We start from the raw sequence: 26,998 nt of genomic DNA, 5'->3' as shown, positions 1-26,998 counted from the left end.
TCCACGGAGGAGCAGGAGGGAGGCAAGTCTGGTGGGGCCGCACGCCGGCCCTCCTACGCCCGGGACTCCTTCTTGGCGTTGGGCTTGTTCCCCAGTATGGCGTCGATTTCCTGGATGACTTGAGGGGTCAGCTGGGTGAGGACCTGTCGGAGGAGGAAGAGGGGAGGGGGTTGTCAGCATGAAAAATGTGGTGCATGCCCTCCTACACCCCCCAGCGTCATATCTGTAATTGTTACGGCTGCCTTCTCGGGTGACTTGAGGTAGGGTCTCTTAAAACAGTGGTTCCCAAACTTGGCAACTTTAAGACTTGTGGACTTCAACTCCCAGAATTCTCCAGCCAGCAGAGCTCCCTGGCTGGGAGTTGAAGTCCACAAGTCTTAAAGTTGCCAAGTTTGGGAACCACTGTCTTAAAATGTCACGGATGATGTTATCTAGTTTGGGTGAAGAAACATCTGCACGAAAACAACCAAGCACCAAAGAGTACCGAAGACAGGAAATAGGGAAGGAAGGAAAGAAGGAAAAGAGGGAGGGAGGGCAAGAGGGAGGGAGGAAGAGAAAGGACAAGAGGAAGTAAAATAACTAGGGAGGGAGGAAAAAAGGGAGGAATGGGTAAGGGAAGGAAGGAAAGATAAAGAGGGAAGAAAGGAGAGAGGGCAGAAGGAAGGGAGGGAGGGAGGACGGAAAAGGGGGAGGAGGGAAGGAGGGACAAGAGGGAGGAGGAACAGAAAGGACGAGAGAGTAAAGGAATTAGGAAGGAAGGAAGGAAGGAAAAGAGGGAGGACAAGAGGGAGGAAGAGAAAGGACAAGAGGAAGTAAAATAAATAGGGAGGGAGGGAGGAAAAAAGGGAGGAATGAGTAAGCTTCCTTCCTCCCACCTGCTGGAACCCCCAAGGTTGCAGCCCCCTTACGTTGAATTTCTCTATTGGGGGGGGCTCCATGGATGATTGGAAGCTGCTGGTTCCCCCCCCCCCCCCCAGCTTTTTTACCCGTCTGCATTCAAACCACCTTGCTTGGTGGGAAAAACCTCAGGTGAATTGAAAACATAGATAGCGGGGGGGGGGGCTGCCCTCACCCAGAGCCTCCCCCTTGATGGGGTTAAATGCAGCCCCCTCCCCCACTGAGTGACTGGTCACCAGATCTCTGGTCTCCTCCTCTTTCCCTTCCCATCTCCACAAACCCCACTCCCTCCACTGATAGTGTTACCTAGCGGGGTCACAAAAAAGCTCAGCTCAGAGAGCACCAAGAACCTCACAGTCCTCCTCCCCCTCCTCTTTCTCATAAACCCCACTCCCTTCTAGCACTGATAGTGTTACCTAGGTGGGTCATAAAATGTCTCAAAAAAACTACCAAGCTCAGGGAGCACCAAGGACCTCACTCCTCCTCCTCCCCCCCCTTCCTCCTCGTCTTCTTCCTCCCCCTTCTTCCTCTTCCTCCTCCTGTCTGCAAACCCTGCTCCCTTCTAGCACTGATGATGTTACTTAGTTGGGTCATGAAATGTCTGCAAGAAAACTCAGCTGAGAGCACCAAGGACCTCACAGCCCCCCCCCCTCCTCCTCCTCCTCCTTTTCACACATACCACTCCCTCCTAGCATTGATAGTGTTACCTAGCTGGGTCACAAAACGTCTGCAAAATACTACCAAGCTCAGAGAGCACCAAGGACCTCTCCTCCTCCTCCTCCTCCTCCTCCTCCTCCTCCTCCTCCTCCTCCTCCTCCTCCTCCTCCTCACCTGAATGGATCCCAGGTTCTCGATGAGCTGCTCGGCACTAGAGACCCCCAGGAGCACGGAACTGACCCCTTCTGAGCGAAGACACCAGGCTGTTGGGAAGATAGGATTCCCACCCCACCCCACCCCGAAATAGGTCAGAAAGGAACAGGTTTAGCCTCTTCTCCCCACCTTTCTAAAATTGGTGCTTGCGCGTGGGTGGGAGTGTGATCATTGCCTCTCATCTCTGGTGCGTTCAGGGACAGCTTTCTGCAGGTCCCCCCCCTCCCCGCTTGCTGTGAATCTGCTCCAGGGGCTGCCCTGATTTCTCAACGCAAGAGGGTCACAGCCAAAGCATCAGAAGCCGGAGGGAAATATACGTTTCTGATATAATCATATCTGTTCACACCTCATCTCGGATGCTCTTTGGAATCACCATTCTGACCTGTTTTCCACTTCTCTGGTTTGGTGGAAGGGACCTTGGAGGTCCTCTAGTCCAACCCCTTGCCCAAGCAGGAGACCCTCCTTCTCCTTCTCCAAATAGCCCTTGGGAGGGACCTTGGAGGTCCTCTAGTCCAACCCCCTGCCCAAGCAGGAGACTCTCCTTCTCCTTCTCCAAATAGCCCTTGGGAGGGACCTTGGAGGTCCTCTAGTCCAACCCCCTGCTCAAGCAGGAGATTCTCCTTCTCCAAATAGCCCTTGGGAGGGACCTTGGAGGTCCTCTAGTCCAACCCCCTGCCCAAGCAGGAGATTCTCCTTCTCCAAATAGCCCTTGGGAGGGACCTTGGAGGTCCTCTAGTCCAACCCCCTGCCCAAGCAGGAGATTCTCCTTCTCCAAATAGCCCTTGGGAGGGACCTTGGAGGTCCTCTAGTCCAACCCCCTGCCCAAGCAGGAGACCCTCTACCATTTCAGACAAATGGCTGTCCCGTCTCTTCTGAAAAACCTCCGATGTCGGAGCAACTGAAACTCCGTGCAAAGAATCCCCGCCCAACCGTTGAGAAACACAATGATCAAAATGGCCGCGGAAGGTAATCCGTGTTCTGAGCCAGCTCCCCGAATACGACAAACCCTCGGAAGGGAACTCAAAAGATTCTCTTAGTAGGAATGCCGGCAAAAAGTTTCTTTCTCACCACAGGCTAACAAGTCTCTCAGGCTGGAAGATGAGTCTGCCTCATCTATTTCTCTCCCTGCCCCTGCCTTTATCCCCAGCTGGGGAGGGCTTCGCTAGCAGCAGTGGCTCTTCCGTCCCAAGGGACCGGCCCATAGATTTCCACTGTTCTCCTCTCCTCTGTCTTCTGCTCATCCACGCGTCAGGCACTGGACCCAGCTGTTCCTCCTCTTCCTCATCAGCCACCTCTAGGGTTAGGGTTTGGGTTTAGGGGTTAGGGTTAGGGTTAGGAGCTGTTGACTCTCCATCTGAAGACTGACGGACAGCCCAGGCTCCGCCTCTGTCTCTCCATCTCTCTGCCAGCTCCATTCCCTCTTCCCCTTTGGATGCTGACCCTGACTCCCACGCTGCCTCCTCTGATTTGGCTGCTGGAGGGGTTACCCTGAAAAAACTAGGTCTGGGCCACATTCCTCTTACGTGGGAGCCTCACACAGAAGGCCTTGCCTGAATCCCCTGATAGGGAGGGACGATGCCTGCCTTAGGGTGCCGTTACAAAAAGACATGCACACACACACACACACACACACCCTCCAGCGTCCTCACCAATAGCCAGCTGCGCCACGGTACAGCCCAGGCGTTCAGCGATGGGTTGCAATGCTTTCACCTTGCTTTGCTGCTTCTTCCCATCTTCGCTCTGCAGCTTCTCCTTCAGCCACTGGTAGCCCTGAAAGAGGAGGAGAGGGCCAAGACCGTCACCGAAGGTCCTCATGGACCAGCAAGCCATGAACCTCGCTTAGCCCGCCGAGCATCTGTTCGGAGCAAAGCGCTCCCAGCCTCCCTTCAGGGACCTTCGACATTAATAAATAAGTTGTGAGACCTGGAGCTATGCTGAAGGCTCGGCCGAAGACAGAACTTGGGGTAGGGGGAAGGAGAGCTTAAGAGGGGTTTTCACAAGGCGGCACTTACCACCGGCAAGGCTAGCCAAAATGTTTAAAAACACATCCGTTAAATGTGCTGTATTTTTCGGAGTATAAGACGCACCCAAGCTTTTGAAGAGGCAAATTAAAAAATAAACGTTTTTGCACTCTGCAGACCTCCCAAGAAACGGGCCTGTTGTTTTTTTTTCTTTCAAAAAAAGGGCATGCGTAGCCTTTAGGAGGCTTGTAGAGTGCTCCTGGGGCGGGGACGGGGGCAAAAATATTGCAAAACACGGCCAGTTTTTCGCTAAAACGGGCCCGTTTTTTTGTCAAAAAAAAGGGCATGCACAACCTTTAGGAGGCTTATAGAGTGCTCCTGAGGCTGGGGGGAGCAAACTGAACAAAAAATGGCCCATTCTTTGCTCATTTTTGCCCTCCCCAGCCCCCAGAAGCAACTCTGGAAGCCTCCTAAAGGCTATGCATGGCCATTTTAGTGAAGGGGGCGGGGTTTCAGCAGGCGAAAAATGCTGTATTCAGTGTATAAGGCGCACCCAGATTTTCAGCCTCTTTTTTGAGGGGAAAAGTGCATTTTATACTCCCAAAAATACGGTAACCAATTTCGGGGAACATACAACCACATGTGGCGGACATGTCCAAAAGCAAAAATATATCTGGATGAAAACATTATAAGAATTATTTTTCTTAGGCATCATCCTTAATTAATTATTTTTCTTAGGCCTACCCGAAAAAAGGGGAATGTATATTTAATATTACACGTTTTGGGTTCACTGACAAAGGCTGACTGACAAAACCGCGCCCGACTAAACCACGGTGACGAAACCGCGAGTTCTAAACCGCGCCGACGAATGAGCGCTGAATCGCGCTGACAACAGCGCGGCAACAGAAGCGCGCTGTGAACTAAACCTAACCCTAACCCTAAACGTAACGCTAAACCTAACCCTAAACCTAACCCTAAACGTAACGCTAACCCTAAACCTAAACCTAACCCTTACCTTACTTAAATCACCCTTAAATCGCCCTTCTGTCGACGCGCTTACCTTAACTTAAATTGCCCTTAAATCGCCCTTCTGTCGACATGCTGTTGTCGGTGCACTGTTGTCAGCGCATTGATGACGTCGCGGTTTTAGCGACACGGTTTTGTCACCGTACTTTTGTCGTGCGCGCTTTTGTCGGGTCACGCATGTTTTGACAGCGGCAATAATTCAATTTGAGATTGTGCTGCATTTCGGCGGTCAAGAACAGTTGGGATCCTACCTTTCATGGCTGCCCGGCAGTTTCTCCGGCACACATTCTTCATATTTTCCCGTGATGAGTCCACACGCCAGCGGGAGGACCAAGTATGGCTCCTACACCTGAAGAAGGTAAATGGAGCAGGTGGGGGTCAGGACGGACAACAGTTCCTCTTCTCCTCTCACTGAATTTTCAGGTATCACCACAGCTTCCCTCAAGCTTACTTTGACCTTAAAGCAAAGGACCTTCAGATTCTTCAAGCATCAGCTGATTGGGTGCTTAGCCCCTTAACCTTGTGCAAATATAAGCCACCTTCACTTCTGCAATGTGCTGTGTTTAGGAATCATGGTTTGTCTTTTAGGTAGGGAAAAACCCATAAAAACACAACTTAACTCCTTATGTGTTCATTTCTAGGTCAGCGTTTCCCAACTCTGACAACTGTAAGGTGGGCGGACTTCAACTCCCAGAATTCCCAATCAACATGGAGGTTAGTAACCTCAGCAACTTTTAAGATGGGTGGGCTTCAAATTCCCAGAATTCCACAGCCAGCTCTTTTTTTTTTATTTTGCTGAATGAAGTCAAGCTATATTACATTTACTGCATACCCACGTCTATTAAGAAGGTTACCCTATGTGACGGCTGGGGAATTCTGGGAGTTGAAGTCCACAAGTCTAAGTGACCAAGGTTGGAGACCCTTGTTTTACGACTGGTGTACTTCAACTCCCAGAATTCCCCAGCCAGCTCTTTGTTTCACTTTGCTGAATGAAGTCAAGATATATTACTGCATACCCACCATTTATTAAGAAAGTTACCCTACATGACTGGCTGGGGAATTCTGGGAGTTGAAGTCCACAGGTCTTAAAGTGGCCAAGTTTGGAGACCTCATGTTTAAGACTTGTGGACTTCCAGAAGTCCCCAGACAGCTCTTCCCCCGCCCCCTGGCTGAAATCAAGGTATATTACGCTTACTGCATACCCACCATCTATTAAGAAAGTTACCCTACATGTCTGGCTGGGGAATTCTGGGAGTTGAAGTCCACAAGTCTTAAGTGGCCAAGTTAGAAAGCCACTAATCTAGGTCAAAGCAGGGTTGCAATGAATAGATGGAGAGGAGGACAAGGAAGAACGTTATCATGCAGGAGGGGAAAATAGGTCCCTTCCTGAGACCCCCTCCTCCACCCCAAGCCCTTTTTCCTTCTTCCTTCATACCTATCTTGTGATACAACTCCTGGAAGCTGGGTCTCCACCTTTTCTCTCTGGAACATATGATATTCCGCCTGTTCGCACACAGGAGGGATGAGGTTGAATTGCCGGGCCACCGAGTAGGCTTCCTACATTGCAGAGAAGAAAGGGGGGGGGAGAAGAGATTAGGGGTGGGGGGAAAAGAGAGGAACCAACTTCTCTACCGTTCCCCCTCCCCCCCAAAAAGTCAGAATTACCATAATCCCATGGCGCTCCAGCGAGAAGTCCCCCAGTACATGGCCATGCCTTGATTGATCACGTACGTCATGGCTCGGACAATCTCTGGAGGGAAAAAATGAAAATATAAGAGAGATCAGCACTGAAGTACCTTCTCCCTCTGTTTCTTCCTCGCGTTTCAAAGATGAGGAGTTTTCGTATTCAGAAAAACAAGTTGTGGCCCGCCGGCAGGAGCAGAGCCGGACAGTGAGGAGGTTGGAGGAGGAACATGGGCCAGTCCTGGGGCTGAGGAAAGCTGAGACGAGGGCTCTGCGTCAGAGGCAGAGAGGGAGCTAGACAGCAGCGAGGCAGAGGAACAGCTGGAGCCTCTTCCCAGTGCGCGCAAGAGCTGCAGAAGACAAGAACTGAGAAAGCAGGGTTGATTTGGGAGTAAAAACACACATGGAGGTGATTGGCCCCTCCCACAGGAAACGGGGGGGGGGGCTTTTGCAGGAAACAATCCGTTCCTTCGGTTGGTTCAAGAGTGGAAAGTTATATTGTGACTATACGAGACTCTGCGCCAAATTAGGCCTTGCCCAGCATTTGGAAACTAGCTCTCTGGCAGCTCGCCAAGCGAGATAAGGTTCGTGTGGATAAACATTCCTCTGAAAGACTATTTGCTAAGCCTTGCTGACTGTGAATGAAAGGAATTCCACAGGTCGTGTAAACAAAAGACTCCGCCTCCTCGCACCACACATGTGGTTGCCTTCCGCAGCATGCGCTTTGCCTTGAAAATGTGCTCAATAGATGTCACAGAGCTGGGGCAGCCGGGGTGGGGTGGGCCCATGGGCCCAACCACAATTTCCATTACCAGTTCTGTGCACCGGTCCGAACACACCCGAACACACCTGAGTTTAATGCAAATAATGCATACATCCATTGCCACTTTTGATTTTCAGTTTAGCACCCCCCTCACTGAAAAATGGGCCAGAGGGTTCTTTCTCAATCACTTTCCATAAGGAATAATCATCACCACCTCTTTTTAATCATTTTTTCCTTCAGGAAAATCGAGAAAGTGGTGAAGGAAGTGTGAAATACATTTCAAAGAAATCTTCGCAAAGAACAGGGCAAAATGTGGGTGAGTCCATTATTTTTTTAAAAAAAAACCTGAGATTAAAAGGTTTGCCCAGCTGCCAATTCTTTTAAACTCTTCCATCTTTAATCACCGCTTGATTTTAACCCTAAAATACAACAGGGTTATATTTTTTTTTACTGGTTTTTCATTTATTACCGGCAGTCCTCCACTTACAACCACATGGAAACCCAAATTACTGTCGCTAAGCATTTCTTAAGTGAATTTGGCAACAGTGCTATCCGCTCCTGTCAAGCGAATCCCAAGCGAGTCCCCCCGGTCGTTAAGCGAATTTGGCTTCCCTATTGACGTCGGCTCATCGGAAGGTCGCAAAAGAGGATCGCAGGACACTGCAAACTGTCATAAATATGAATTGGAGGCCAGAATTTGATTGCATTATGCAGATGCTTGGCAAGGTCGTAAGTAACGGTGAAAAAAAAAAGGCTCGTAAGTACATATTTTTCAGGGCCGTCGTAACTTGGAATGGTCACTAAGAGAATTGTTGTAAGCGGAGGAGTAACTGTATTTATTTCACAAGAAGGTACCGTGTTTCCCCCGAAATAAGACATAAGAAAATAAGATTTTCAGGGAGGTCTTATTTTCGGGGAAATAACGTTTTTGCAATCAGGTTATTGAAATAGTGGCGGAAAACGATAGGCAGCAGCTAAACCGGAGGTATCTCTTGTTGTCGTTGGCAGCACAAGCCACACACAATTTCGGATGGGGTGGGGAGGGACACAAAGCTTGCAACTACACCATACACACGTCTGCTTCCTACGCAAAAGTACGGCGAGAATAAAACCTAGAGGAGTAAGGTGGAAGTAAGCCCCACTAAGTCAGTCGGGTTTTTCCTCCTTGGGAAAACACGCTTTCTCTGCCCTGGTCCCTTTAAGACGGGTGGACTCAACTCCCAGAATTCCCCAGCCAGCCATGTTGGGAGTTGAAGTCCACTCGTCTTAAAGGGGACAAGATGGGTGAATTAAGTGAATTAAGGGGTTAGAGACTAGGGCTGGTTAGAGTTAGGAGGCTATTGTAGGCAAGCAAAAAGGCAGGAGCAAACCCTCCCATAACCAGTGTTGTAAGCAGGCTGGGGAATTCTGGGAGTTGAAGTCCACCTGTCTAAAAGGGGCCAAGATTGAGAAACAGTGAATTAAGGGGTTAGAGCAGGGGTCAGCAACCTTAAACACTCAAAAGAGCCGCAAATGTCCTAACCGGAAGCCGACCGGAAGTTCAATTCTGGAGCCGACAGGAAGTCCGGTTCCCCCACCATAGAGTCTCCTCCTAGCACGGCATCCTTTTTCCTCTACCTGTCCTAACCGAAAGCCCTATCAATTGTGGAGCCGACCGGCGACAGGGAGCCGCAGCAGAGGGATAAAAGAGCCACATGCGGCTCCAGAGCCGCGGGTTGCCAACCCCTGGGTTAGAGAGTAGGGCTGGTTAGTGTTAGGAGGCTATTATGGGCAGCCAAGAGGAGTTCTGGGTTCAAGACAAGAGGAAAAGGCAGGAGAGACCTCTCAAGCCAGATTCTACCGCAGGTAGTCCTCGACTTACGTAACAGCGAAGCTGGTGAAACAGGAATAGGTTTGGCCTCACTCATGTCTCCCATTTTGATTTTTTTGAATGCACCCTAAAGCCCTAATTATAGTACGACGGTCTTTCCTCAATACTAGAAGTTTTTCAGAAGCGATTGGACAACCATTTGTCTGAAATGGTTTACGGGGTTGGACTAGAAGACCTCCAAGGTCCCTTCCAACTCTATTCTATTCTATCCTATTTTATTCTATTCTATTCTAATTTCTATTCTCTATATTCTATTCTATTCTATAGTCTATTCTGTTCTATACTCCATTCCTCTCTATTCTATTCTATTCTAATTTCTATTCTCTATTCTATTCTCTATTTTATTCTGAATCCTATTCTATTTTCTATTCTATTCTATTGTACTCTACTCCATTCCATTCCATATTTTCTATTCTATTCTATTCTATTCCATTCCATTTCCTATTTTCTATTCTATTTTATTCTATTCCATTCAATATTTTCTATTCTATTCTATTTATTCCATTCCATTCGATATTTTCTATTCTATTCTATTCCATTCCATTCCATTCCAATTATTCCATTCCATATTTTCTATTCTATTTTATTCTATTCTATTCTATTATTCCATTCCATTCCATCCATATTTTCTATTCTAGTCTATTTTACTCTACTCTGCTCTGCTCTATTCCAGTTACCTTAGATTCAGCATGAATTCAGACAGCAGACAAGTAAATAAAAAAATAGAAATCGGGCACTTTTCAAAATAGCTGGCTGGGATGGAAATCTAACACATTAAATCTGACCCATTGAATTTAAACCCCTTTCGACTAAAAGTGGTGGGAAATCCACATTGAGAGGCAACCCCAAAAGACCCCCATCTAACTAGCCCCCCCTAAAACCTGGGGTCTCCTCACTGGAAGCGTGACGAGGACAATTAGCCTCACACAATTCCCCCCCACCCCGAAAATGTCATTCGCTCTGGGGGAAAATGCAGATTTAAAAGCCCCTGCAGACTTGTATTCCGCCAGCCTCTGTCCCTTTAAGACGGGTGGACTTCAAACTCCCAGAATTCTCCAGCTGGCTATGAATTCTGGGGCTGAAGTCCACCCGTCTTAAAGGGACAGAGGCCGAGAAAGACTGATCTATACACCTAACATTGTAGGTGGTTTTTTGTTGGTGCCCCTCCCCTTTCTAAAGGCTTGAGAGGTCCGGGTGTGCGAGAGACAAGAGAGAAGCAGGAAATTGGGAGGGGGCTCACAGGGAGGGGGATCTATAATACCTTCCAGCAAGAACACTCGGAAATTCAGGTCGCCCTCTGGAGGAAGGAGGAAAACCAGTGAGACGGGCTGGAGTTTTCAAAGCCAAGCCTGGTTGGCTGGGCACAGAATTTGGGTCTGGGGTGTCATACAGGCCCCTGGGGCAGCTCACCCCTTCCCCTGCACCCCCCACCCTAGATAAAAGCAGGGGAACAGAAGCCGTTGCCTTCACTAGGGAAAAACGTCCTCTGCACATTAAGGGAGTCATGTCTGATTTTACGACCATTCCCGACGGTTGTTTAAGCGTGTCGGGGCAGTCGTTAAGCAACCGTACGTTTTTTGTTAAGCACATCTGGCTTCCGGCCCAGGAGGTATAAATGGGGATGCCGGGACCTATCGTTAGATACCAGCCTCCCAATTTTGATAACGTGACCCTGGGGATGGTCGTTAAGTGCGAGGACCTGTCATAAGTCGCAGATCTAGCCCCCTTTCCCTTTCTTCTTTCTTCCTTTGCCACGAAGCCCTTGCCTTTCCTATTTCTTATCTTTTTTCTGCATGTTATTCCCTTGAAAGAAAGCAGCATCGGAGGAGACAGATGTACAAGATGTGGTCAAGAAAAGTCAAGATGGCTGCCACTGTTGCCACATCTTGACTGTGTTTTTTTTTTTACTACTGCAAAATATTGTCTCTGGAATATTTGTTTAAAACTCTGCCTCTGCCGAAGATCCAAAGTGTTTATATTGACGGAGGAACACGGTTGTGTGTGTGTGTGTGTGTGTGTGTGTGTGTGTTTGTATGCGCCTCTGTGTGTTGTCGGTTGTGTTGTTTTCCTAGAGCAGAGGTCTCAAACTTGGCAACTTGAAGATTTGTGGACTTCAACTCCCAGAATTCCCCAGCCAGCTCTTTCTTCTACTTTGCCAAGATATATTACGCTTCCTGCATACCCACCGTCTATTAAGAAAGTTACCCTAGCTGGGGAATTCTGGGAGTTGAAGTCCACAAGTCTAGTGGCCAAAGTTGGATACCCTGATTTAAGACCTGTGGACTTCAACTCCCAGAATTCCCCAGCCAGCTCTTTTTTCCCCACTTTGCTGAAGTGAAGATATATTACACTTACTGCATATCCACCATCTATTAAGAAAGTTATCCTATGCAGCTGGCTGGGGAATTCTGGGAGTTGAAGTCCACCGAGTCTTAAAGTGGCCAAGTTTGGAGACCCCTGATTAAGACTTTTGGATTTCACCTCTCAGAATTCCCCAGCCAGCTCTTATTCTTTTTTTCACTTTTCTGAAGTCAAGATATATTATGCTTACTGCATACCCACCATCTATGAAGAAAGTTATCCTATGCAGCTGGCTGGGGAATTCTGGGAGTTTCAGTCTACCAGTCTTAAAGTTGCCACGATTGAGACCTCTGACTCCCAGAATTCCCCAGCCAGCCGCATAGGGTAAAGTGACCAGATTTTAAGATGGGTAAAGTGGGACACCATTGACCGGGGGTGGGTGGGCTTGGAGCACCTGAGCTGTAAAAAAAAGAGGGCTGTTAAACCATGAAGCGTTACCCCTGCCGCCACCTCCTCCTCCGCCGTGCTTTTGAGGAGCTTCCAACGACCGAGCCTCCTCCTCGCCACGCTGCCACGCTAGAAAGCCCCCCCTGCCCAAGGCCGCCGGACGGCTGTCGCAAAAACGCCGCGCGTCAGTGCGCACACGCGCAGGAGGGGAGGGAGCCTTGCGAGCAAGCCGAGCGGAGGGAGGGAAACCAATGCCCTCTAAAGGCCACATCGAGAACGACACTTCAGAGAAATAAAAACTTTTTTTTAACGGCGTCCTTTTTAAAATTGATGATTCGGTGTCTTTCTTTCTTTTGGAAAATCGGGACTTTTTGAACATGCCGCGGGACACGGGACAAATTTTGAAAAACCGTGACTGTCCCGCCAAAAGCGGGACGGTCCGGTCACCTTAGCATAGGGTAACTTCTTAATAGACGGTGGGTATGCAGTAAACATAATATATCTTGACTTCAGCAAAGTGAGGGGGAAAAAAGAGCTGGCTGGGGAATTCTGGGAGTTGAAGTCCAAAAGTCTTAAAAGTTGCCAAGTTGGAGACTCCTGTCGTAGAGAGACAATCGTTAAATGTTTTTTTTTTTTAATAATCATGGCGAGATTATTCTGGCAAGTGGTCAAAAGGTATTTTCTTCCAGGTAGACACGGGAGGCAGCTCTTCCTCAAAATGGGAAGGCTGGGAAACGGGGGGTCCCTTAATCCTGACCCCTAAAGATAGAGGGCGGTGGGGAGAAGATGAGAAGAGAGGAATCAAGGCAACCCACCTTCCATGGGGCTGTTACCATCCATGCGGTTCGCGAAGACGATGTCCACGTAGCCCAGCTGGAGTCTCTGCAGGGAGCCTTTGAGCCCTGGGAAATGGGGGGGGAGACATTTGGATTAGAATTGCCAAGTGGGAGGGCTGGGGATGATGGAGCTGGGGAGGGGGTCACCATTGAGGAGCTCATAGTCCATCCTTCCATCTATCCATTCGCTCTTCTACCTACCCATCCCTCCATCCTTCTGTCCCTTAATCCATCCTTCACTCATCCTTCATCACTTCCATCCCTCCATCATTTCATCTGCTCATCCATCCCTTCCATCCACCCTTCCTCCGTACTTAATCCTCCTTCCATCCATCCACTCACCCTCCCTTCCTTCCTCTCCCTTCTATTTCTCTTTCCCTCCCCTTTCTCTTATCTATTTTTCTCCTTTCTTTCCTCCACTCCTTCCTCTCCCTTCTATTTCTCTTCTACCTTCCTCCCTTCCTCTCATATATTTTTCACCTTTCTTCCTTCTATTCTCTCTCCCTCCATATCTATTTTTCTCCTTCCTTCCTTCCATTCCCTTCTATTTCTCTTCTCCCTCCCTCCCTTCCTCTTATATATTTTTCACCTTTCGTCCTTCTATTTCTCTCCCTCCATATCTATTTTTCTCCTTCCTTCCTCCCTCTCCTTCCCTCTCATCTTTTTCCTTCCTTCCTATCTTCCTCTCCCTCTCATCTTTTTCCCTTCCTCCATTCCCTTCCTTCCCTCCTTTCCCTCCCTCTCCCCTCCCTCTTCTTTTTCCTTCCTTTCTTGTTTCCTCTCAGCCTGCTCATATTTTTCCTTCCTTCCTTTCTTCCTTCCTTCCTTCCTCCCTCCCTTCCTCTCCCTCATTCTCTTCTTTTTCCTTCCTTTCCTTTCCTTCCTCTCCCTCTCATCTTTTTTCCTTCCTTCCTCTCCCTCTTCTTTTCCTTCCTTCCTCTCCCTCCCGCTCATCTTTTTCCTTCCTTCTTACCTCCCTTCCTCCTCCCTTCCCCTCCCTCCTTCTCTCTTTTCCTTCCTTCCTTTCCTTCTCTCCCTCTCATCTTTTTTTCCTTCCCTCCTTCCTCTCCCTTCTATTTCACTTCTCTCTTCCTCTATCTATTTCCCTCACCTCTCTCCTCCCTCTCATACTTAAGCTGATCCCCCTTTCCATGAATTGTCCCCCCCTCTCCCCTCCCTTGAGACCTCAGCTCCCATCCAGGCCTCAACCTCCAGCCCCCTCCCCCCCTTTTCCCCACTCCCCTGCCCCTCCACCCCTTCTCACCTCAATGATGTGTTTCCGCGACAAGCCCCTTTCGGTCTCCGCCCTTTGAAGAAAAGAAAAGGGGAAAAAAGAGGTTTAAGGTCACCTCCAGGCCCAGCTGCCCCTCCCACCACCCCCCATTCCCCAAAGGGCAGTAGATTTTTTGGGGGGGGGCACCCAGAAAAAGTCCTGTGGGAGGGGGGTGTCAGGTCTGTTTTTCCACAGCATCACAATAAAAAAACCACAGCCAGGCATTTCTCTCCCCCCAACACACCAGTGTCACACTGGCCGGGGAGGATGGTCCTTGTAGTCCAATGCCATCGGAAGCCACTTTGGAAAAGGCGAGACTGAAGAAGGGGGAAAAATCTGATTTTCCTGCAGAGGAGCCATTTGGGGAGACTGGGGTGGGGTATGTGTAGGGTCCCTCCCTGCTTCCCACTGCACAATGGAGCCCCCATTTCCTCCCAGTTTCCTCCTCGGCCCACTTACTGGCCTCCCCAGTAGATTTTGGTGGTGACCACGTAGCTGGAACGCCTGCGAAAGGAAAGCAAAAAAAATAAGTCAAAAGAGGAAAAATCATCAGGCAGAAACCCCCACAACCAGAAATGCAGGCAGTCCTCGACTTATGACGTTTCATTTAGCGACTGCGAAGTTACGTCCCTGAGAAAAGGGACATAGGACTGTTTCCCCCCCCCCCCACGCACACAACACACGCATACGAGGTCAAATGCCCATGAGTGGAAACTCAAAGACACTTGGCGACGGACTCATATTATGACGGTGGCAAGGTCCCCCAGGTGATCCGTTTCCACCAAGCCAAGTCCAGGGGGGATCTGGATTCACTTAACGACCATGTGACACGCTTAACAACAGCAGGGATTTGCTTAAGAGCGGTGGAAAAGGAAGGTCGTGAAATGGAGCCTCTTAACGTCCAATCTCCCTTAGCAGATAAGCATCGGGCTCCACTGTGGTCGCAAGTTGAGGACAAGCTGTATTGCAATTTTTCAAAAGGTTTCAGTGAAGATAGGAAGAATGAAGAGGAATCCTCCTAAATTAGCCACGGATCCAGATGCTGAGACTCCGCCCCTTCAGTGACCTCAAAGCCCCACCCACTCTCAGCCTCTGCCCTTCCAGGAAGGGACCCAACTGTCAATCTGGTTATTTGGGGGGGGGCATCATGGGTACCATCTGCCAGCAGGGACCGAGGCGGTGTGGGGGTGTGTGCCTACCTCCATCCTTTGCTCTTCAAGATATTCCCCAAAGTTTCTCTGCTCTGGAAGAGAGAAAAGGTAGAAGGAAGGATATAGAAAAGAGGAAAGAAAGAAGTAAGCAATTATAAAGAGGAGGAGGAAAGAAAGGAGGGAGGGTGGAAGGGAGAAAAAGAATGATGAGGCAGGGAGAGGGGGGAAAAAGGAAAAGGAGGGAGGGAGAGGATAGGAAGAAATAAACAGGGATCATGAGAAGACGTGAGAGGGAAGAAGGAAAAAATGGGATGATAATGAGGAAGGGAGAGAGAGCAAAAGGAGGGGGAGAGTGAGGGGGGAAGGGAGGAAAGGAAGGGAGGGAGGGGAGAAGAGGGAGGGAGGAGGAAGAAGTAAGAAAATAAGGAAGGGGAGGGAGGAAACGGGATGATTGAGGGAGGAAGAGGAGGCAAAGGAAAGAAGGGAGGGAGGGAGAGGAAGGAAGGAAGGAATAAAACAGGGCATGATCATGAGGAGGGAGGGAGAGAAGGAGGAAGGAAGAAGGAAGGAAGGAAGAAGGAAAGAAAGAAGGAAGAAAGAAGGAAAGAAAAAAAGGGATCTGTAATGAGGAAGGAGAGAGGGAAAAAGGAGGGGGAGTGAGGGGAGAAGGGAGGAAAGGAAGGGAGGGGGAGAAGACAAGAGGGGAGGGAAAGAAGGAAGGGAGGAAATGGATGATGAGGGAGGGAGAGAGGGAAAGGAGGGAGGGAGACGAGGGAAGGAAGGGAGGAATAAAACGGGGGGATGATGAGAAGGAGTGAGAGAGAGAAGAGGAAAACGGAAGGAAGGGAGGTGAGAGGGAAGGGGAGGGGAGGAAAAGGAGGGAAGGAAGGAAAGAAGGAAGGAAAAAGAATCAACCCGATTCAAAGGCAGGGACTTTCAGCAGCTCTTTATCGCTGACGGCTTTCCGAGGGACGGAGGGGCTACAATAAGATCCACATTTTCCCACTTGGAAAGCGGGGAAAGGAGGAAGGAAATAAGGAAAAGGAGGAGGAAACGGACTGGGGGGGGGGTGTCCCTTGGTGCTCTCTGAGCCTTGACTGCTTCCTTGCAGACGTTTCATGACCAAACTAGGTACATCATCCATGCTAGTAAGGAGTGGGCTCTGCTCTTCCTTCCTATTCAGGGTCTGCAAGAAAAACGCCCAGCTCCGAGACCCTCGAGGACCCTCGCTCTCCTTTCCCCCTTCAGCTACACAACTTCTCCTTCACTGAAGTCGGCCTGATCAGCAGCCCAGATGTAACACACACACACACACACACACACACACACACACACACACACACACACACACAGAGTCCTCGGCATGGAAATATCATTCCACCCTCCTTTACCGCCCCTCCCCACCGTTGACGTCCCCCTCCCCCTTTTCACCTTCCCCTCTTGAGTTTTTTCACGGCTGTAAGACTATTGCTTGGTGTCCTTTCCACCTCCCAAGATGCTTGCTTCCTTGTTCAGCCACTGTGTTGGGAAATTGTGTGTTGTTTCCAGAAACAACAACCACAACAACAACAACACACACACAAACCAAGAAAGCCCTACATAATCTCTCTCTTTCCCCCACCCCCACGATTGACCCCCCACTGTCTTTCTGCCCAAGCAGGGGGCCTGGACTAGATGACCTCCGAGGTGCCTTCCGACTCTTGTCTTAGTCAGGAGGAACTGGGGTGGAAGCTCCTTTTCCGACAACCGATTTGATTCCGGGATGGAAGCCTTCGTGTTTTGGTTGTTGTTGTTGTTTTAGCACGGCAAAGGAACACAACTCTCCTCTTACAACACGATGTTTTTTGCAGCAATTGCGAAGCGGGCTGAAATGCCAATCCCATAATAAGCCTTCCGGTTGAGCGAGGCCCGTTTGTGCATTGGTGTGTGTGTTTGTGTGTGTGCAAGTGCACAATTGTGTTGTGTGTATGTGTGTGTATGTTTGTGTGTGCCCTGTGGGCTGCGATTTGTGCAAAGGCCCATCTGTCTGCTTGTTGCTGATGTGATTGTGCGCAGTTCAGCTCCACCTGAATTCACCCCTTCTAAGTTTTCCATCATCCTTGGAAAAAAAATGTTTCTCTTTCTTTCTCTCTTTCTTCCTCTTTTTCTCTCTCTCTTTCTTTCTCTCTTTCTCCCTCTCTCTTTTTCTTTTTCTTTCTCTCTTTCTTGATCTCTTCCTTCCTTTTTCTCTTTCTTTCACAGTTTCTCTCTCATTTTCTTTCTCTTTTCTCTCTCTCTCGCTCATTTTCTTCTCTATCTCTTTCTTTTTCTCCCTTTCTTCTCTTCTTTTTTCTTTCTCTTTTTCACTCATTCTCTCCCACTTCTTTCTCTTTCCCTGTCTTTTTCTTTCTTTCTTTCTTTCCCTTTCTTTTTTCTTGTTCTCTTCTTCTCTCTCTTCTTCTTTCTCTTCTTTTCTTTCACTTCTTTCTTTTTTCTCTTTCTCTCTTTCTCCCTCTCTCTTTCTTGATCTTTCTTCCTCTTTTTCTTCTTTTCTCTCCCCTTTTTTTCTCTTCCTCTTTTTCTCTTTTTTCTTCTCTTTCCTCTCTTTCTCTTTCTCTCTTTCTCTTTCTCTCCCTCTTCTTTCTATTTCTCTGTCTTTTCTTTCTTCCCTTCTTTCTCTTTCTCTTTCTCTTCTCTCTTTCTTTCTTTCTCTCTCTTTTCTCTTTCTCTTTCTTTCTCTTCTCTTCTTTCTTTCACTTCTCTTTTCTCTTTTTCTCTTTCTCTTCTCTCTCTTTCTTGATCTCTTTCTTCTCTTTTCTTTTCTTTCTCTCTCTTTTCTCTTTTTCTATCCTTTCTTTTTCTCTTTCTCTCTTTTTCTTTTGTCTTTTCTCTATCTCTTTCTCTTTTTTCTCTCCTCTCTTCCTCTTTCTTTTTCTTTTTCTTTCTCTGTCTCCTCCCTCTTTCTTTCTCTCTTTATTCTCTCTCTCTCTCTCTCTCTCTCTCTCACACACACACACACACACACACACAACATCGTTTGGACCGATCCCCCAAATCCAGAATGACAGAATCGTGTCACCGACTCCGAAACTGGCTCCATTCGAGAGGGAAACGCTCCCAGCCAATGCTTGGCTTGCGAAGCTGACAGGCGAGGAGAAGGGGGAAAAAAAAACCACCGAGGGGCCGTCTCATAGAAAGGAAGGACGGCTCCAGCAGGGATAAGCATCTGGATTAGAACAGAGCGGTTAGAAGAGAAGAGGGCTCCTGAGCATGCAAGAAAAGCATCCCTTTCCCCCTGCAAAAAAACCCGCCAGACCGTTTCTGAGCATGGAAAAAAAACCTCTCCCTGCCAAAGCAGCCAATGAGGTTTTCTGAGCATGGGGGAAAGCGCCTTTCTCTCTCTGCAAAATGCTCCAGGGGGGCCCTGAGCGTAGGAAAAATGCCTTTTTTCTCCCCGCAAAGAGGCCAAGAGGGTCTCTGAGCATGGACAAAGCGCCTTTTTCTCCCTGCAGAGGGCAAGAAGGTTTTTGAGCATGGAAAAAGCCAATGTCCCCCCTCCGCGCACGGTGCATAAGTGGGCTTCTGAGCATAGAATTCCCCCCCCCCATCCGTGCAGAGTGCCTGCACAGCTGGACAGGCCTGTGAAACGCCGTGTGGGGCTGTTTGATAGATCTCCCCTAATGCACAGAACAGCCACAGGGGGAGTTCAAAGATTTTATCTTTTTTTACTTTGATGATTCAATTGAGATGCTTGGCAGGACAGGCACAGAGTGGGGTGGGCTCAGGGCTGGGTGGCGTCCAGGTGGGGGGCTGCGGTTGAGGTGCCCCTTGGCCATGCCAACGAGAACTAAGGGACCTCGGCAACGGTACACTCTAAGAGCCACAAATGTCCTCACCGGAAGCCCCCCCAGTTCAATTCTGCAGCCGACGGGAAGTCCGCTTCCCCCATCATAGTCCGGCGTCCATTTTCCTCTACCTGTCCTAACCGAAAGCCCTATCAATGGTGGAGCTGATTGGTGACAGGGAGCCGCAGCAGAGAAACAAAAGAGCCACATGCGGCTCCGGAGCCGCAGTTTTTGCTGATCCCTGGCCTAGACAATTCAGTTCCTTTTGCAACGGAGAAATATTCCTTTTTCTCTCTGGATCAGGAGAGAATGCAGAACGCAGAATCCCAGGGCTGGAAGGGACCTCAGAGGTCCTCTAGTCCAACCCCCTATTCGATTCTGGGCAGAACGTGCTGGACGGCAAACCGCACAGCCTTACTGCCCCCAATCTCCCAATTAAAAGAGAATCTACGCCTGTTGAATTTCTTCCCGGCCCAGGTGACGCAGCTGCAGCTCAGTCTGCAAACACTCTGGATCCTGTCCATCTGTCCCCTCCTCATTTTCTCCCCCCCTCCCCAAAAAAGCCAAGGGTGGCGACAGCCCAACCTACTTGCCAGAAGCGTAAACTTCGGCCGTGTCAAAGAGGTTGACCCCGTTTTCGTAAGCGATGGTGAGCACGTTTTCAGCCACCTAGAAGCAGAAAAAGAAAAGGGGGAGGGAGGTTTTGAGAAAGAGGAAGGGGGCTTTTTAAATCTGAGAGGCTTCACTCTACACACACACACACCACACACACAAAGCTACTCTTGTGCCACCAACCGCTCAACTCCTGCCTGTTAATTAATCAGAAGGAGGAGGGGGGGAAACCCTTAGAAACTTTTCTATCTATCTTGGCTTTCAGGGGAATACAACTCTGTGTTTGTGTGTGTGTGTGTCCGCGCGCACGCGTGTGCTAGGAAGGGGGGGGTCTTTTCAATTTTGAGACTTGGAGGGGAAGCTGAGGTCAATCTACATCTCTTTTTAAAAAGAAAAGCTCGGAACTTTAACATGTTTGGACTTCGACTCCCAGAATTCCCCAGCCAACACGGAGGTCAGCAACCTCCGCAACTTTTAAGATGGGTGGACTTCAACTCCCCAGAATTCCCCAGCCAGCTCTTTCCCCCCGCCACACTTTGCTGAAGTTAAGATAGATTACGCTTCCTGCATACCCACTGTCTATTAAGAAAGTTACCCTATAAAGCTGGCTGGGGAATTCTGGGAGTTGAAATCCTCCAGGCTTAAAGTGACCAAGATTGGAGACCCCTGATTTAAGACCTGTGGACTTCAACTCCCAGAATTCCCCAGCCAGCTCTTTTTTCCCCACTTTGCTGAAGTGAAGATATATTACACTTACTGCATACCCACCGTCTATTAAGAAAGTTACCCTACATGGCTGGTTGAGGAATTCTGGGAGTTGAAGTCCACAAGTCTTAGTGGCCAAAGTTGGAGATCCCTGATTTAAGACCTATGGACGTCAACTCCCAGAATTCCCCAGCCATCTTTTTTCTTCTCACTTTGCTGAAGTGAAGATATATTACGCTTACTGCATACCTACCGTCTATTAAGAAAGTTACCCTATTCGGCTGGCTGGGGAATTCTGGGAGTTGAAGTCCACCCATGTTAAACATTGCCAGCTTTTGAGAAACACTGATCCAGTCTGATATCGTGTCCAGTTCTGACACCCCATTTTAGGAAAACCAGAAGAAATTCAGCGAAGGGCGAGGAGAGGATCTGGAGTGTGTAGCCCACACAACTTTAATTTTTCTTAATTCCGTCAAATCAAAATAGATTCCTCTGGGAATCTCCCTGCTGCAAGATCCCAACAAGGTAGACCAGAGTAAAAACCCCAATTTATAGAAACCAGGTTTGTTTTTAATGGTCGTAGTTAAGGAATCTTGCAGGACTGAATGCGCTGTATGGTTATCGGAACGAGAGTTTCACTGAGATGTTTTTTTTTCTCCTGTTATGTTCTTGGCTGGGTCTGGAGACCCTCTCCTCTGTCCACTACCTTGGTGGCCAGATCTCCTTCCTGTCCTTTTGGCCGTTACATCTTTCCTCCGCAATCCCGAAACAAATAGGCGGCAGAGGTGGGTTCCGAACCGGTACGGTATGGTACGGCTGAGTAGGTAATATCTCGCCGGGCCACGCCCCTGAACTGGTTATATCGGTGGCGGCATCTTGTTTTTTGCTTCTGCATGTGCGGAAGCAATTTTTTTTACTACTGCATATGCACGTGAAGCGCCCGAAGTGTGTCCCTGAGTGAACCGGCAGTAGAAGAAGCCGGAACCCACCCCTGGATTAAGCGGGCGAAGTTTGAGACTCACCTCATCGGAGATCTGGGATCCAAACGTCACCCAAGTACCTAGGAGGGAAATACAGGCTTTTGAAATAGGATGATCGATTGAGTCGCTCGCTCCTCCTGCTAAGATTAACAACAGTCGGAAGGGGCCTCGGAGGTCCTCAAGTCCAGCCCCCTGCTCAAGCAGGTGACCCTATATAACAGTGATGGCTAACTGTTTTCTGCTCGTATGCCAAAATCGCGTACCCGTGCATGAAAACGCGCCCACGGCCACACCCATAATGCAATGCTCTGTGCATGCATACGTGACCCCCCACCCCCTGCATGTGCCCTCCCACAGCACATATGTGTCACCCCCCTCAAGTCCCTGGGACCAAAAATGGGCTGCGGTGTGTGTGTGTGCACCTTCTCGCACCCCTTTTTGTTCCACTGGTTAATTAATAGAATAAGAGATCGAAGAGAATTGGAAGGGACCTCGGCAGCTGGCTGGGGAATTCTGGAAATTGAAGTCCACAAGCCTTAAAGTTGCCACGGTTGGAGACCCCCTGGTATACCTTATAGTCTCCTGAACATTGAACCATCTGGCTACAGACTCCGGGGCGGGCCAGGAATCCGATTGGCGAAGGAGGAAGCAACGAAGGAGGAAGCAACGAACACACTCAAGAAAGTTTCTCAAACTTGAGGGAACCTACCACCCTTCAGGAGTATTCTCTACTACCGAAGCCCACCCAACTCAGGGAAACTCACCGAGGCCAAGACAGGAGACGCGCAGACCAGACTTCCCAAGGTTCCTGAAAAGGGGAGGGAAAACAGGAAGGTGAAATTGGGGTGGGGGGGGAGCAACTTCCAGTTAAGCCTTTGGGCCCTGGGGGAGTGGCAACGGTGGTCTGTCGGGGTCTGTGGAAATGGCCTTGGGAGGCAGGAAGAAGACCTGCCGATGAAGCGAGAGAAGAGGCAGCTGAGCCCTCAGAAGGAAGGTGGACGTGGCAAAAAAGAATAGCAATAGAGTAGAGACTTGGGAAGGCACCCTCCCAAGTTTCTTCAGCTGTAAAAGTAAGAGGGGGGGGGGGAAACATACTTTCAGGAGTGATGTCAGTCTTGGGAGGGATAGGAAAAACACCCGGATGTACAAATTCTACTTTATCGTAAGGTTACATCAGCCGAATCTTACAAGGCTGGAAGTGCATCTCCCCCCCCCCCCCCACGCGCTTTACAGTCTAAGACACTAGTGAGAGTGTCTTCCAAGATGGCTTCTTCCCATGTCCTCATTCCTTCTGTGGGCGCAGCTGCCTCTTACCTGCTTCTTGCCTCGTCCTCAGCTCTTCCTGTCCCCCCCCCCAGATATTTTGCACATGCCATTGCAGGTAGTTCTCAATTTACGACCACGATTGAGCCCCAAATTTCTGTTGCTAAGAGAGTCATCTGTTAAGTGAATGCGGTCCCATTTTTTCCTTGGCTTTTTATTTCTTAAGGGAATCACTGCAGTTGCTACGTTAGTGACACAGTCGTTAAGTGAATCTGGCTTCCCCAATGGCTATTGCTCGTCAGAAGGTCGCAAAAGGGGGATCGCGTGACCGCGGGACGCTGCAACATCTATAAATATGAGTCAATGGCCAAGCCTCTGAATTTTGATCACATGACCTTGGGGTAGCCACAACCGTCATAAGTGTGAAAATGATCCTGTCCCTTTTTTTCAGTTATAGCTTTCAATGGTCACTAAATGAACGGTCATAAGTCGAGGACTACCTATACAAGGTCCCTGTTTTCCGGTGCGAGGTGTTCTCCACCAACGCAACAATTATGTTTCACGTCCGCTTTCTTGGAAGTACATTGTGCCGTCCCCCCTGCTCCCATACACTATGCAACAGTGTTCAGGCGCTGCCCAGCATGCTGGGAGTTGTAGTCCAACACATTTAGAGGAGAAAATGCAGGCCAGAAAAACCCTCCATTGGTGAACAAGCCGTGTTTCCATCAGTTTGGGGATGGACAAACCAGGAATACGCGGTGACCACAAACGACGGAATCCGCTCTTCCCAAGTTTCTGCCCCCCTCTGGAAAGCCGCGGCTGCTCCTTCTGGGCCGTGTTCCTCCCTGCTTAGTGCCCAGGGTGACTCTCTCTCTCTCTCTCTCTCCCTCTCTCACCCATCGGATTAGGGAGTTACCCTTTTGAGCAATAACAAAGTTAAAAATAGATGCTGGTTTGAGAAGCGAGTCACTCCCCGCTTCTAATTGCTGGGAGGAAAACAGGCCACGAACCACCCCAGTTTCATGTGGGCAGCTATTTCCAACATATATTAATCCTCTGAAAAAGGAGGGGGGGACAACAGCCCACAGATCACGGCTGGGGATTTAAATGTGGGCCCGACATTAAATCCCATTTCTCCCCCCCCCACCGTCCGCTCTCTTCCGTCTTTAAGAGAAACGAGACGAGACGTTTGCAGGACGTTGAGCGAGTCTCAGGCTCTCGGTTGGGTTTGGATCTCGCTGGCAGGTTCCGGGAAGCGACCATCATCTGCCCCATCTGCTGGACGTGGGCCCTGCCCACCCCCGTCCCTACTCCACCCCCCGAGCCCAACGTGGTGACCTACGTCAAAAGTTTGTCCGCCCTGGATTTTAATCTGCCCGCCTGGATTAGCAACGTACCGCTAGGATTGGGAAGGGGGTTTGGAAGCGAGCCAGATCCCAAGAAGGATCTGATTTGGGGGAGGGGGGAGCAGGAGGGAGTTGGATCTCCCAGCTGGAACAGTGGCTGGCCAGCCCCCAAATTCCCCCCCCCCCCGGGCCTGATTCGAACCCACCTCCAAGCGTTATCCTCTGTTCTCCTGGCATAATGCCACCTGCCTCTTAATCCTTTTAGAGGTGCCCATCCTCCTTTTCCTCACCCCATTTGCACCTCTCGCAAACACACACACACAACACAAAAGGACACAATCTCACCACACCTTTGCAGCCCGCAAAGAATATTCATATTCTTTGGGGCACGCAGGTTTTTGTCTGCGAAGGGAAATCTTTCCTTTGGAATGGAGCAGAAGGCAAACCTGGACTCTTTTAGATACACACACACACACACACACACACACACACACACACACACAAGGACACAATCTCGCCACCGCTTTGCAGCCCGCAAAGCTTCCTTATAAATATTCTTTGGGGCACGCAGATTATTTCTGTGAAGGGAAGTCTTTTCTTTGGAATGGAGCAGAAAGCAAACTTGGACCCTTTTCGAACACAAACACACACAGACACACAAGGACGCACAAACACACCCACACCCTTCGCTGCCTCTTTCACAGGGCAGGCTGAAACTTAGTCCATCTGGATTTCATACCTGATTGGGAAAAAGTGGTGGTTTTTTTTCCCCACCAGCTGTCCAAGTTAAACAACACTTAGGGGAAATGTAAGGGGGGTTTCCCAACCCCTTCCAGCCCCCTTCTTTTTACAGGGGGACCCCCAAAGTCTTGCATCATTCTTCCCCCCCCCACGCCCCCCATCTGCAAGAACCCCGATTTTTTTCTCTATGCCTTCTTAAAAGGAGTCAATTAACTTTCAGATTCATCCTCCATCTAACTTGAATTAAAATGGCAAAAATGAAGCGGGAGGGATTTGGAAAATTGGAGGGGAAGCTGGGAAGAATGTGGGGGGTTATTTTTTGGGGGGGGTTTGCAAGGACCCTTTGGGACTCCTGGAGAATGTTTTCCCCTTCTGAAATATCCGTATGGGCTCCTTTGCTAGGCAGCATCTGGGAGGATTCACGTGGGTTTCTATTTTGGGGGAGTCGGCCCCTTTTTAATGCCTATTCTAGAAAGTACGAACCCCAGAATTGTGACGGTCACTCCATGACCCCCTCCCCAAATTGTCCAAAAAATAAGAAACCACTTTCATTCCTTCCTCGTCCCCCTGTCTCCCCCCCCCCGCCCTCTGACAAGGGGGCACACAACACCCCCCCCTCTTTCCCTGCTGTTAAAGTGTCCCAGAAATTCGGCGGACTGGAACACAGCACCCGCCTGCCCCCCCCCCCTTTACTCATACTGGTCTCCATCTCCCTCCCCCCTTGAAAACCCATCGCCGCCAACCTCCGTCCCAGCAGACGATGGGACGCCCCCTCCCCACAATCTTCCACTGCAATCTTTTCATTGCGTGGCTGATGGGGTTTGTAGTCAGGCAGCATCCCCCCCCCCGTGACTGGAGCAACACGGCTCCCTTCTTCCCACTTTAAGGCCCCCCCCAATGAGACTGCAAAAGCTCAGTTTGGCAGGTACTCAGTGGCCAATGGGATATGTAGTCCTGCATCCCCTTGAGGACTCGTCCGCACGGTCCCATCCCTCCCCGCTCACTTCTCTCCCTCCCCTGGATCTTAGTCTGTGCAACCTTCAGCATCACCGGCCGGTGGTCGAGTCCTGCACGGCCAATGGGCTTTGTAGTCCGCTACCCTTGGGGAGGGGTGTTTCCTTGGGTAGTGCGGGGGCTCATTACAGCTTGAGCCCCCCCCCACCCCAATGTAATCAACCCCCCTCCCGCCCCCACAGGCACAGACTCCAAACTTCAGCATCACCAGCTGCCGGTCAAGTCCTGCATGGCTGATGGGATTTGTAGTCCGGCCCCTTTGGAGACGGATGTTCCCCAGCCTGCTCTAATCAAACTCCCCCCTGCCCCCAAGAACAGACTTCAACCTTCAGCATCAATGACCTCTGGGCATGGCCAATGGGTTTTGTAGTCCGGCACTCTTGGGGAGGGGTGTTCCCTTGGGGAGGGGGGGCTCATTACAGCTCGACCTGCCTGATGTAATCAGCCCCCTGATTCCCACAAACACAGACTCCAACCTTCAGCATGATCGGCCGCTGGTCAAGTCCTGCGTGGCCAATGGGCTTTGTAGTCCTTGGGGAGAGGTGTTCTCCAGCTCGACCGCCCCTCTGCCTACCCTAATCAAACCTCTCCGCCCCACAAGAACAGACTTCAACCTTCAGCATCACTGGCTGCTGGTTGAGTCCTGTGTAGCTGATGGGCTTTGTAGTCTGGCATCCCTTGGGGGGGGGAAGGGTGTTCCCCAGCTCGACCCTCCCCCGCCCACCCTAATCAACTCTCCTCTCTCTCTAGCAAGCACAGATTTCAACCTTCAGCATCACCGGCTGCTGATCAAGTTCTACCCAGCTGATAGGCTTTGTAGTCCGGCACCCTTGGGGAAGGGTGTTCCCCAGCTCGACCCTCCCCCGCCCGCCCTAATGAACACCCTCTCCCTCCACAAGCACAGATTTCAACCTTCAGCATCACTGGCCGCTGGTCGAGTCCTGAGCGGCCAATGGGCTTTGTAGTCCGGCACTCTTGGGGAGGGGTGTTCCCTTAGGGAGGAGAGGCGCATTACTGCTCGACCCTCCCCCGCCCGCTCTAATCAACCTCCCCCCCACAAGCACAGACTTCAACCTTCAGCATCACCTGCCGCTGGTCGAGTCTCGCGCGGGCGATGGGCTTTGTAGTCCGGCACCATTCCTCCGCAACAACCTTCCTCCGCCCACCTCCAGAAGCCCGCTTACCGATAGTTCATGCCGGTGGCTCGCCCGGTGGACTCCCGCAGGAGGAAGGCGAGCTGGTGGGGCAGGGTTTGCCCGGACGCCCGGACTCCCCCCGCCAGCCGGGTCCCCTTGCCCGGGGCTTGGAAAGCGCCGTTGTTCCCCTGGCCGGGACCCCCGCCCGCCGTGGCCGCCCGCCCGCCGCCCCCGCACAGCCGGTCATCGCTGCTGCGGCTCCGCAGGTTCTGCTCGGTGCAAGCGATGGAGATCTGCAT

The 26,998-nt window shown here is 50.1% G+C and overlaps 1 protein-coding gene across 1 annotated transcript; it reads right to left on the bottom strand.

The window, feature by feature from the left end:
- Window positions 1–26,998, bottom strand: KCNAB3 (potassium voltage-gated channel subfamily A regulatory beta subunit 3). The gene is given in 15 exon segments (XM_032237538.1): window positions 1–143; window positions 1,729–1,817; window positions 3,417–3,542; window positions 5,013–5,080; window positions 6,159–6,208; window positions 6,210–6,312; window positions 6,420–6,504; window positions 12,634–12,720; window positions 13,909–13,961; window positions 14,387–14,431; window positions 15,127–15,168; window positions 19,492–19,571; window positions 21,242–21,279; window positions 21,964–22,007; window positions 26,748–26,998. Coding segments are annotated over 15 exon segments (1,251 nt in total). The 3' UTR covers window positions 1–53.

This window comes from Thamnophis elegans, chromosome Z (genome assembly GCF_009769535.1).
Source record: "Thamnophis elegans isolate rThaEle1 chromosome Z, rThaEle1.pri, whole genome shotgun sequence".
Lineage (NCBI taxonomy): Eukaryota > Metazoa > Chordata > Lepidosauria > Squamata > Colubridae > Thamnophis > Thamnophis elegans.
Note: the sequence above shows the minus strand (reverse complement) of the source record. Positions and strands in the feature narration are given on the sequence as shown.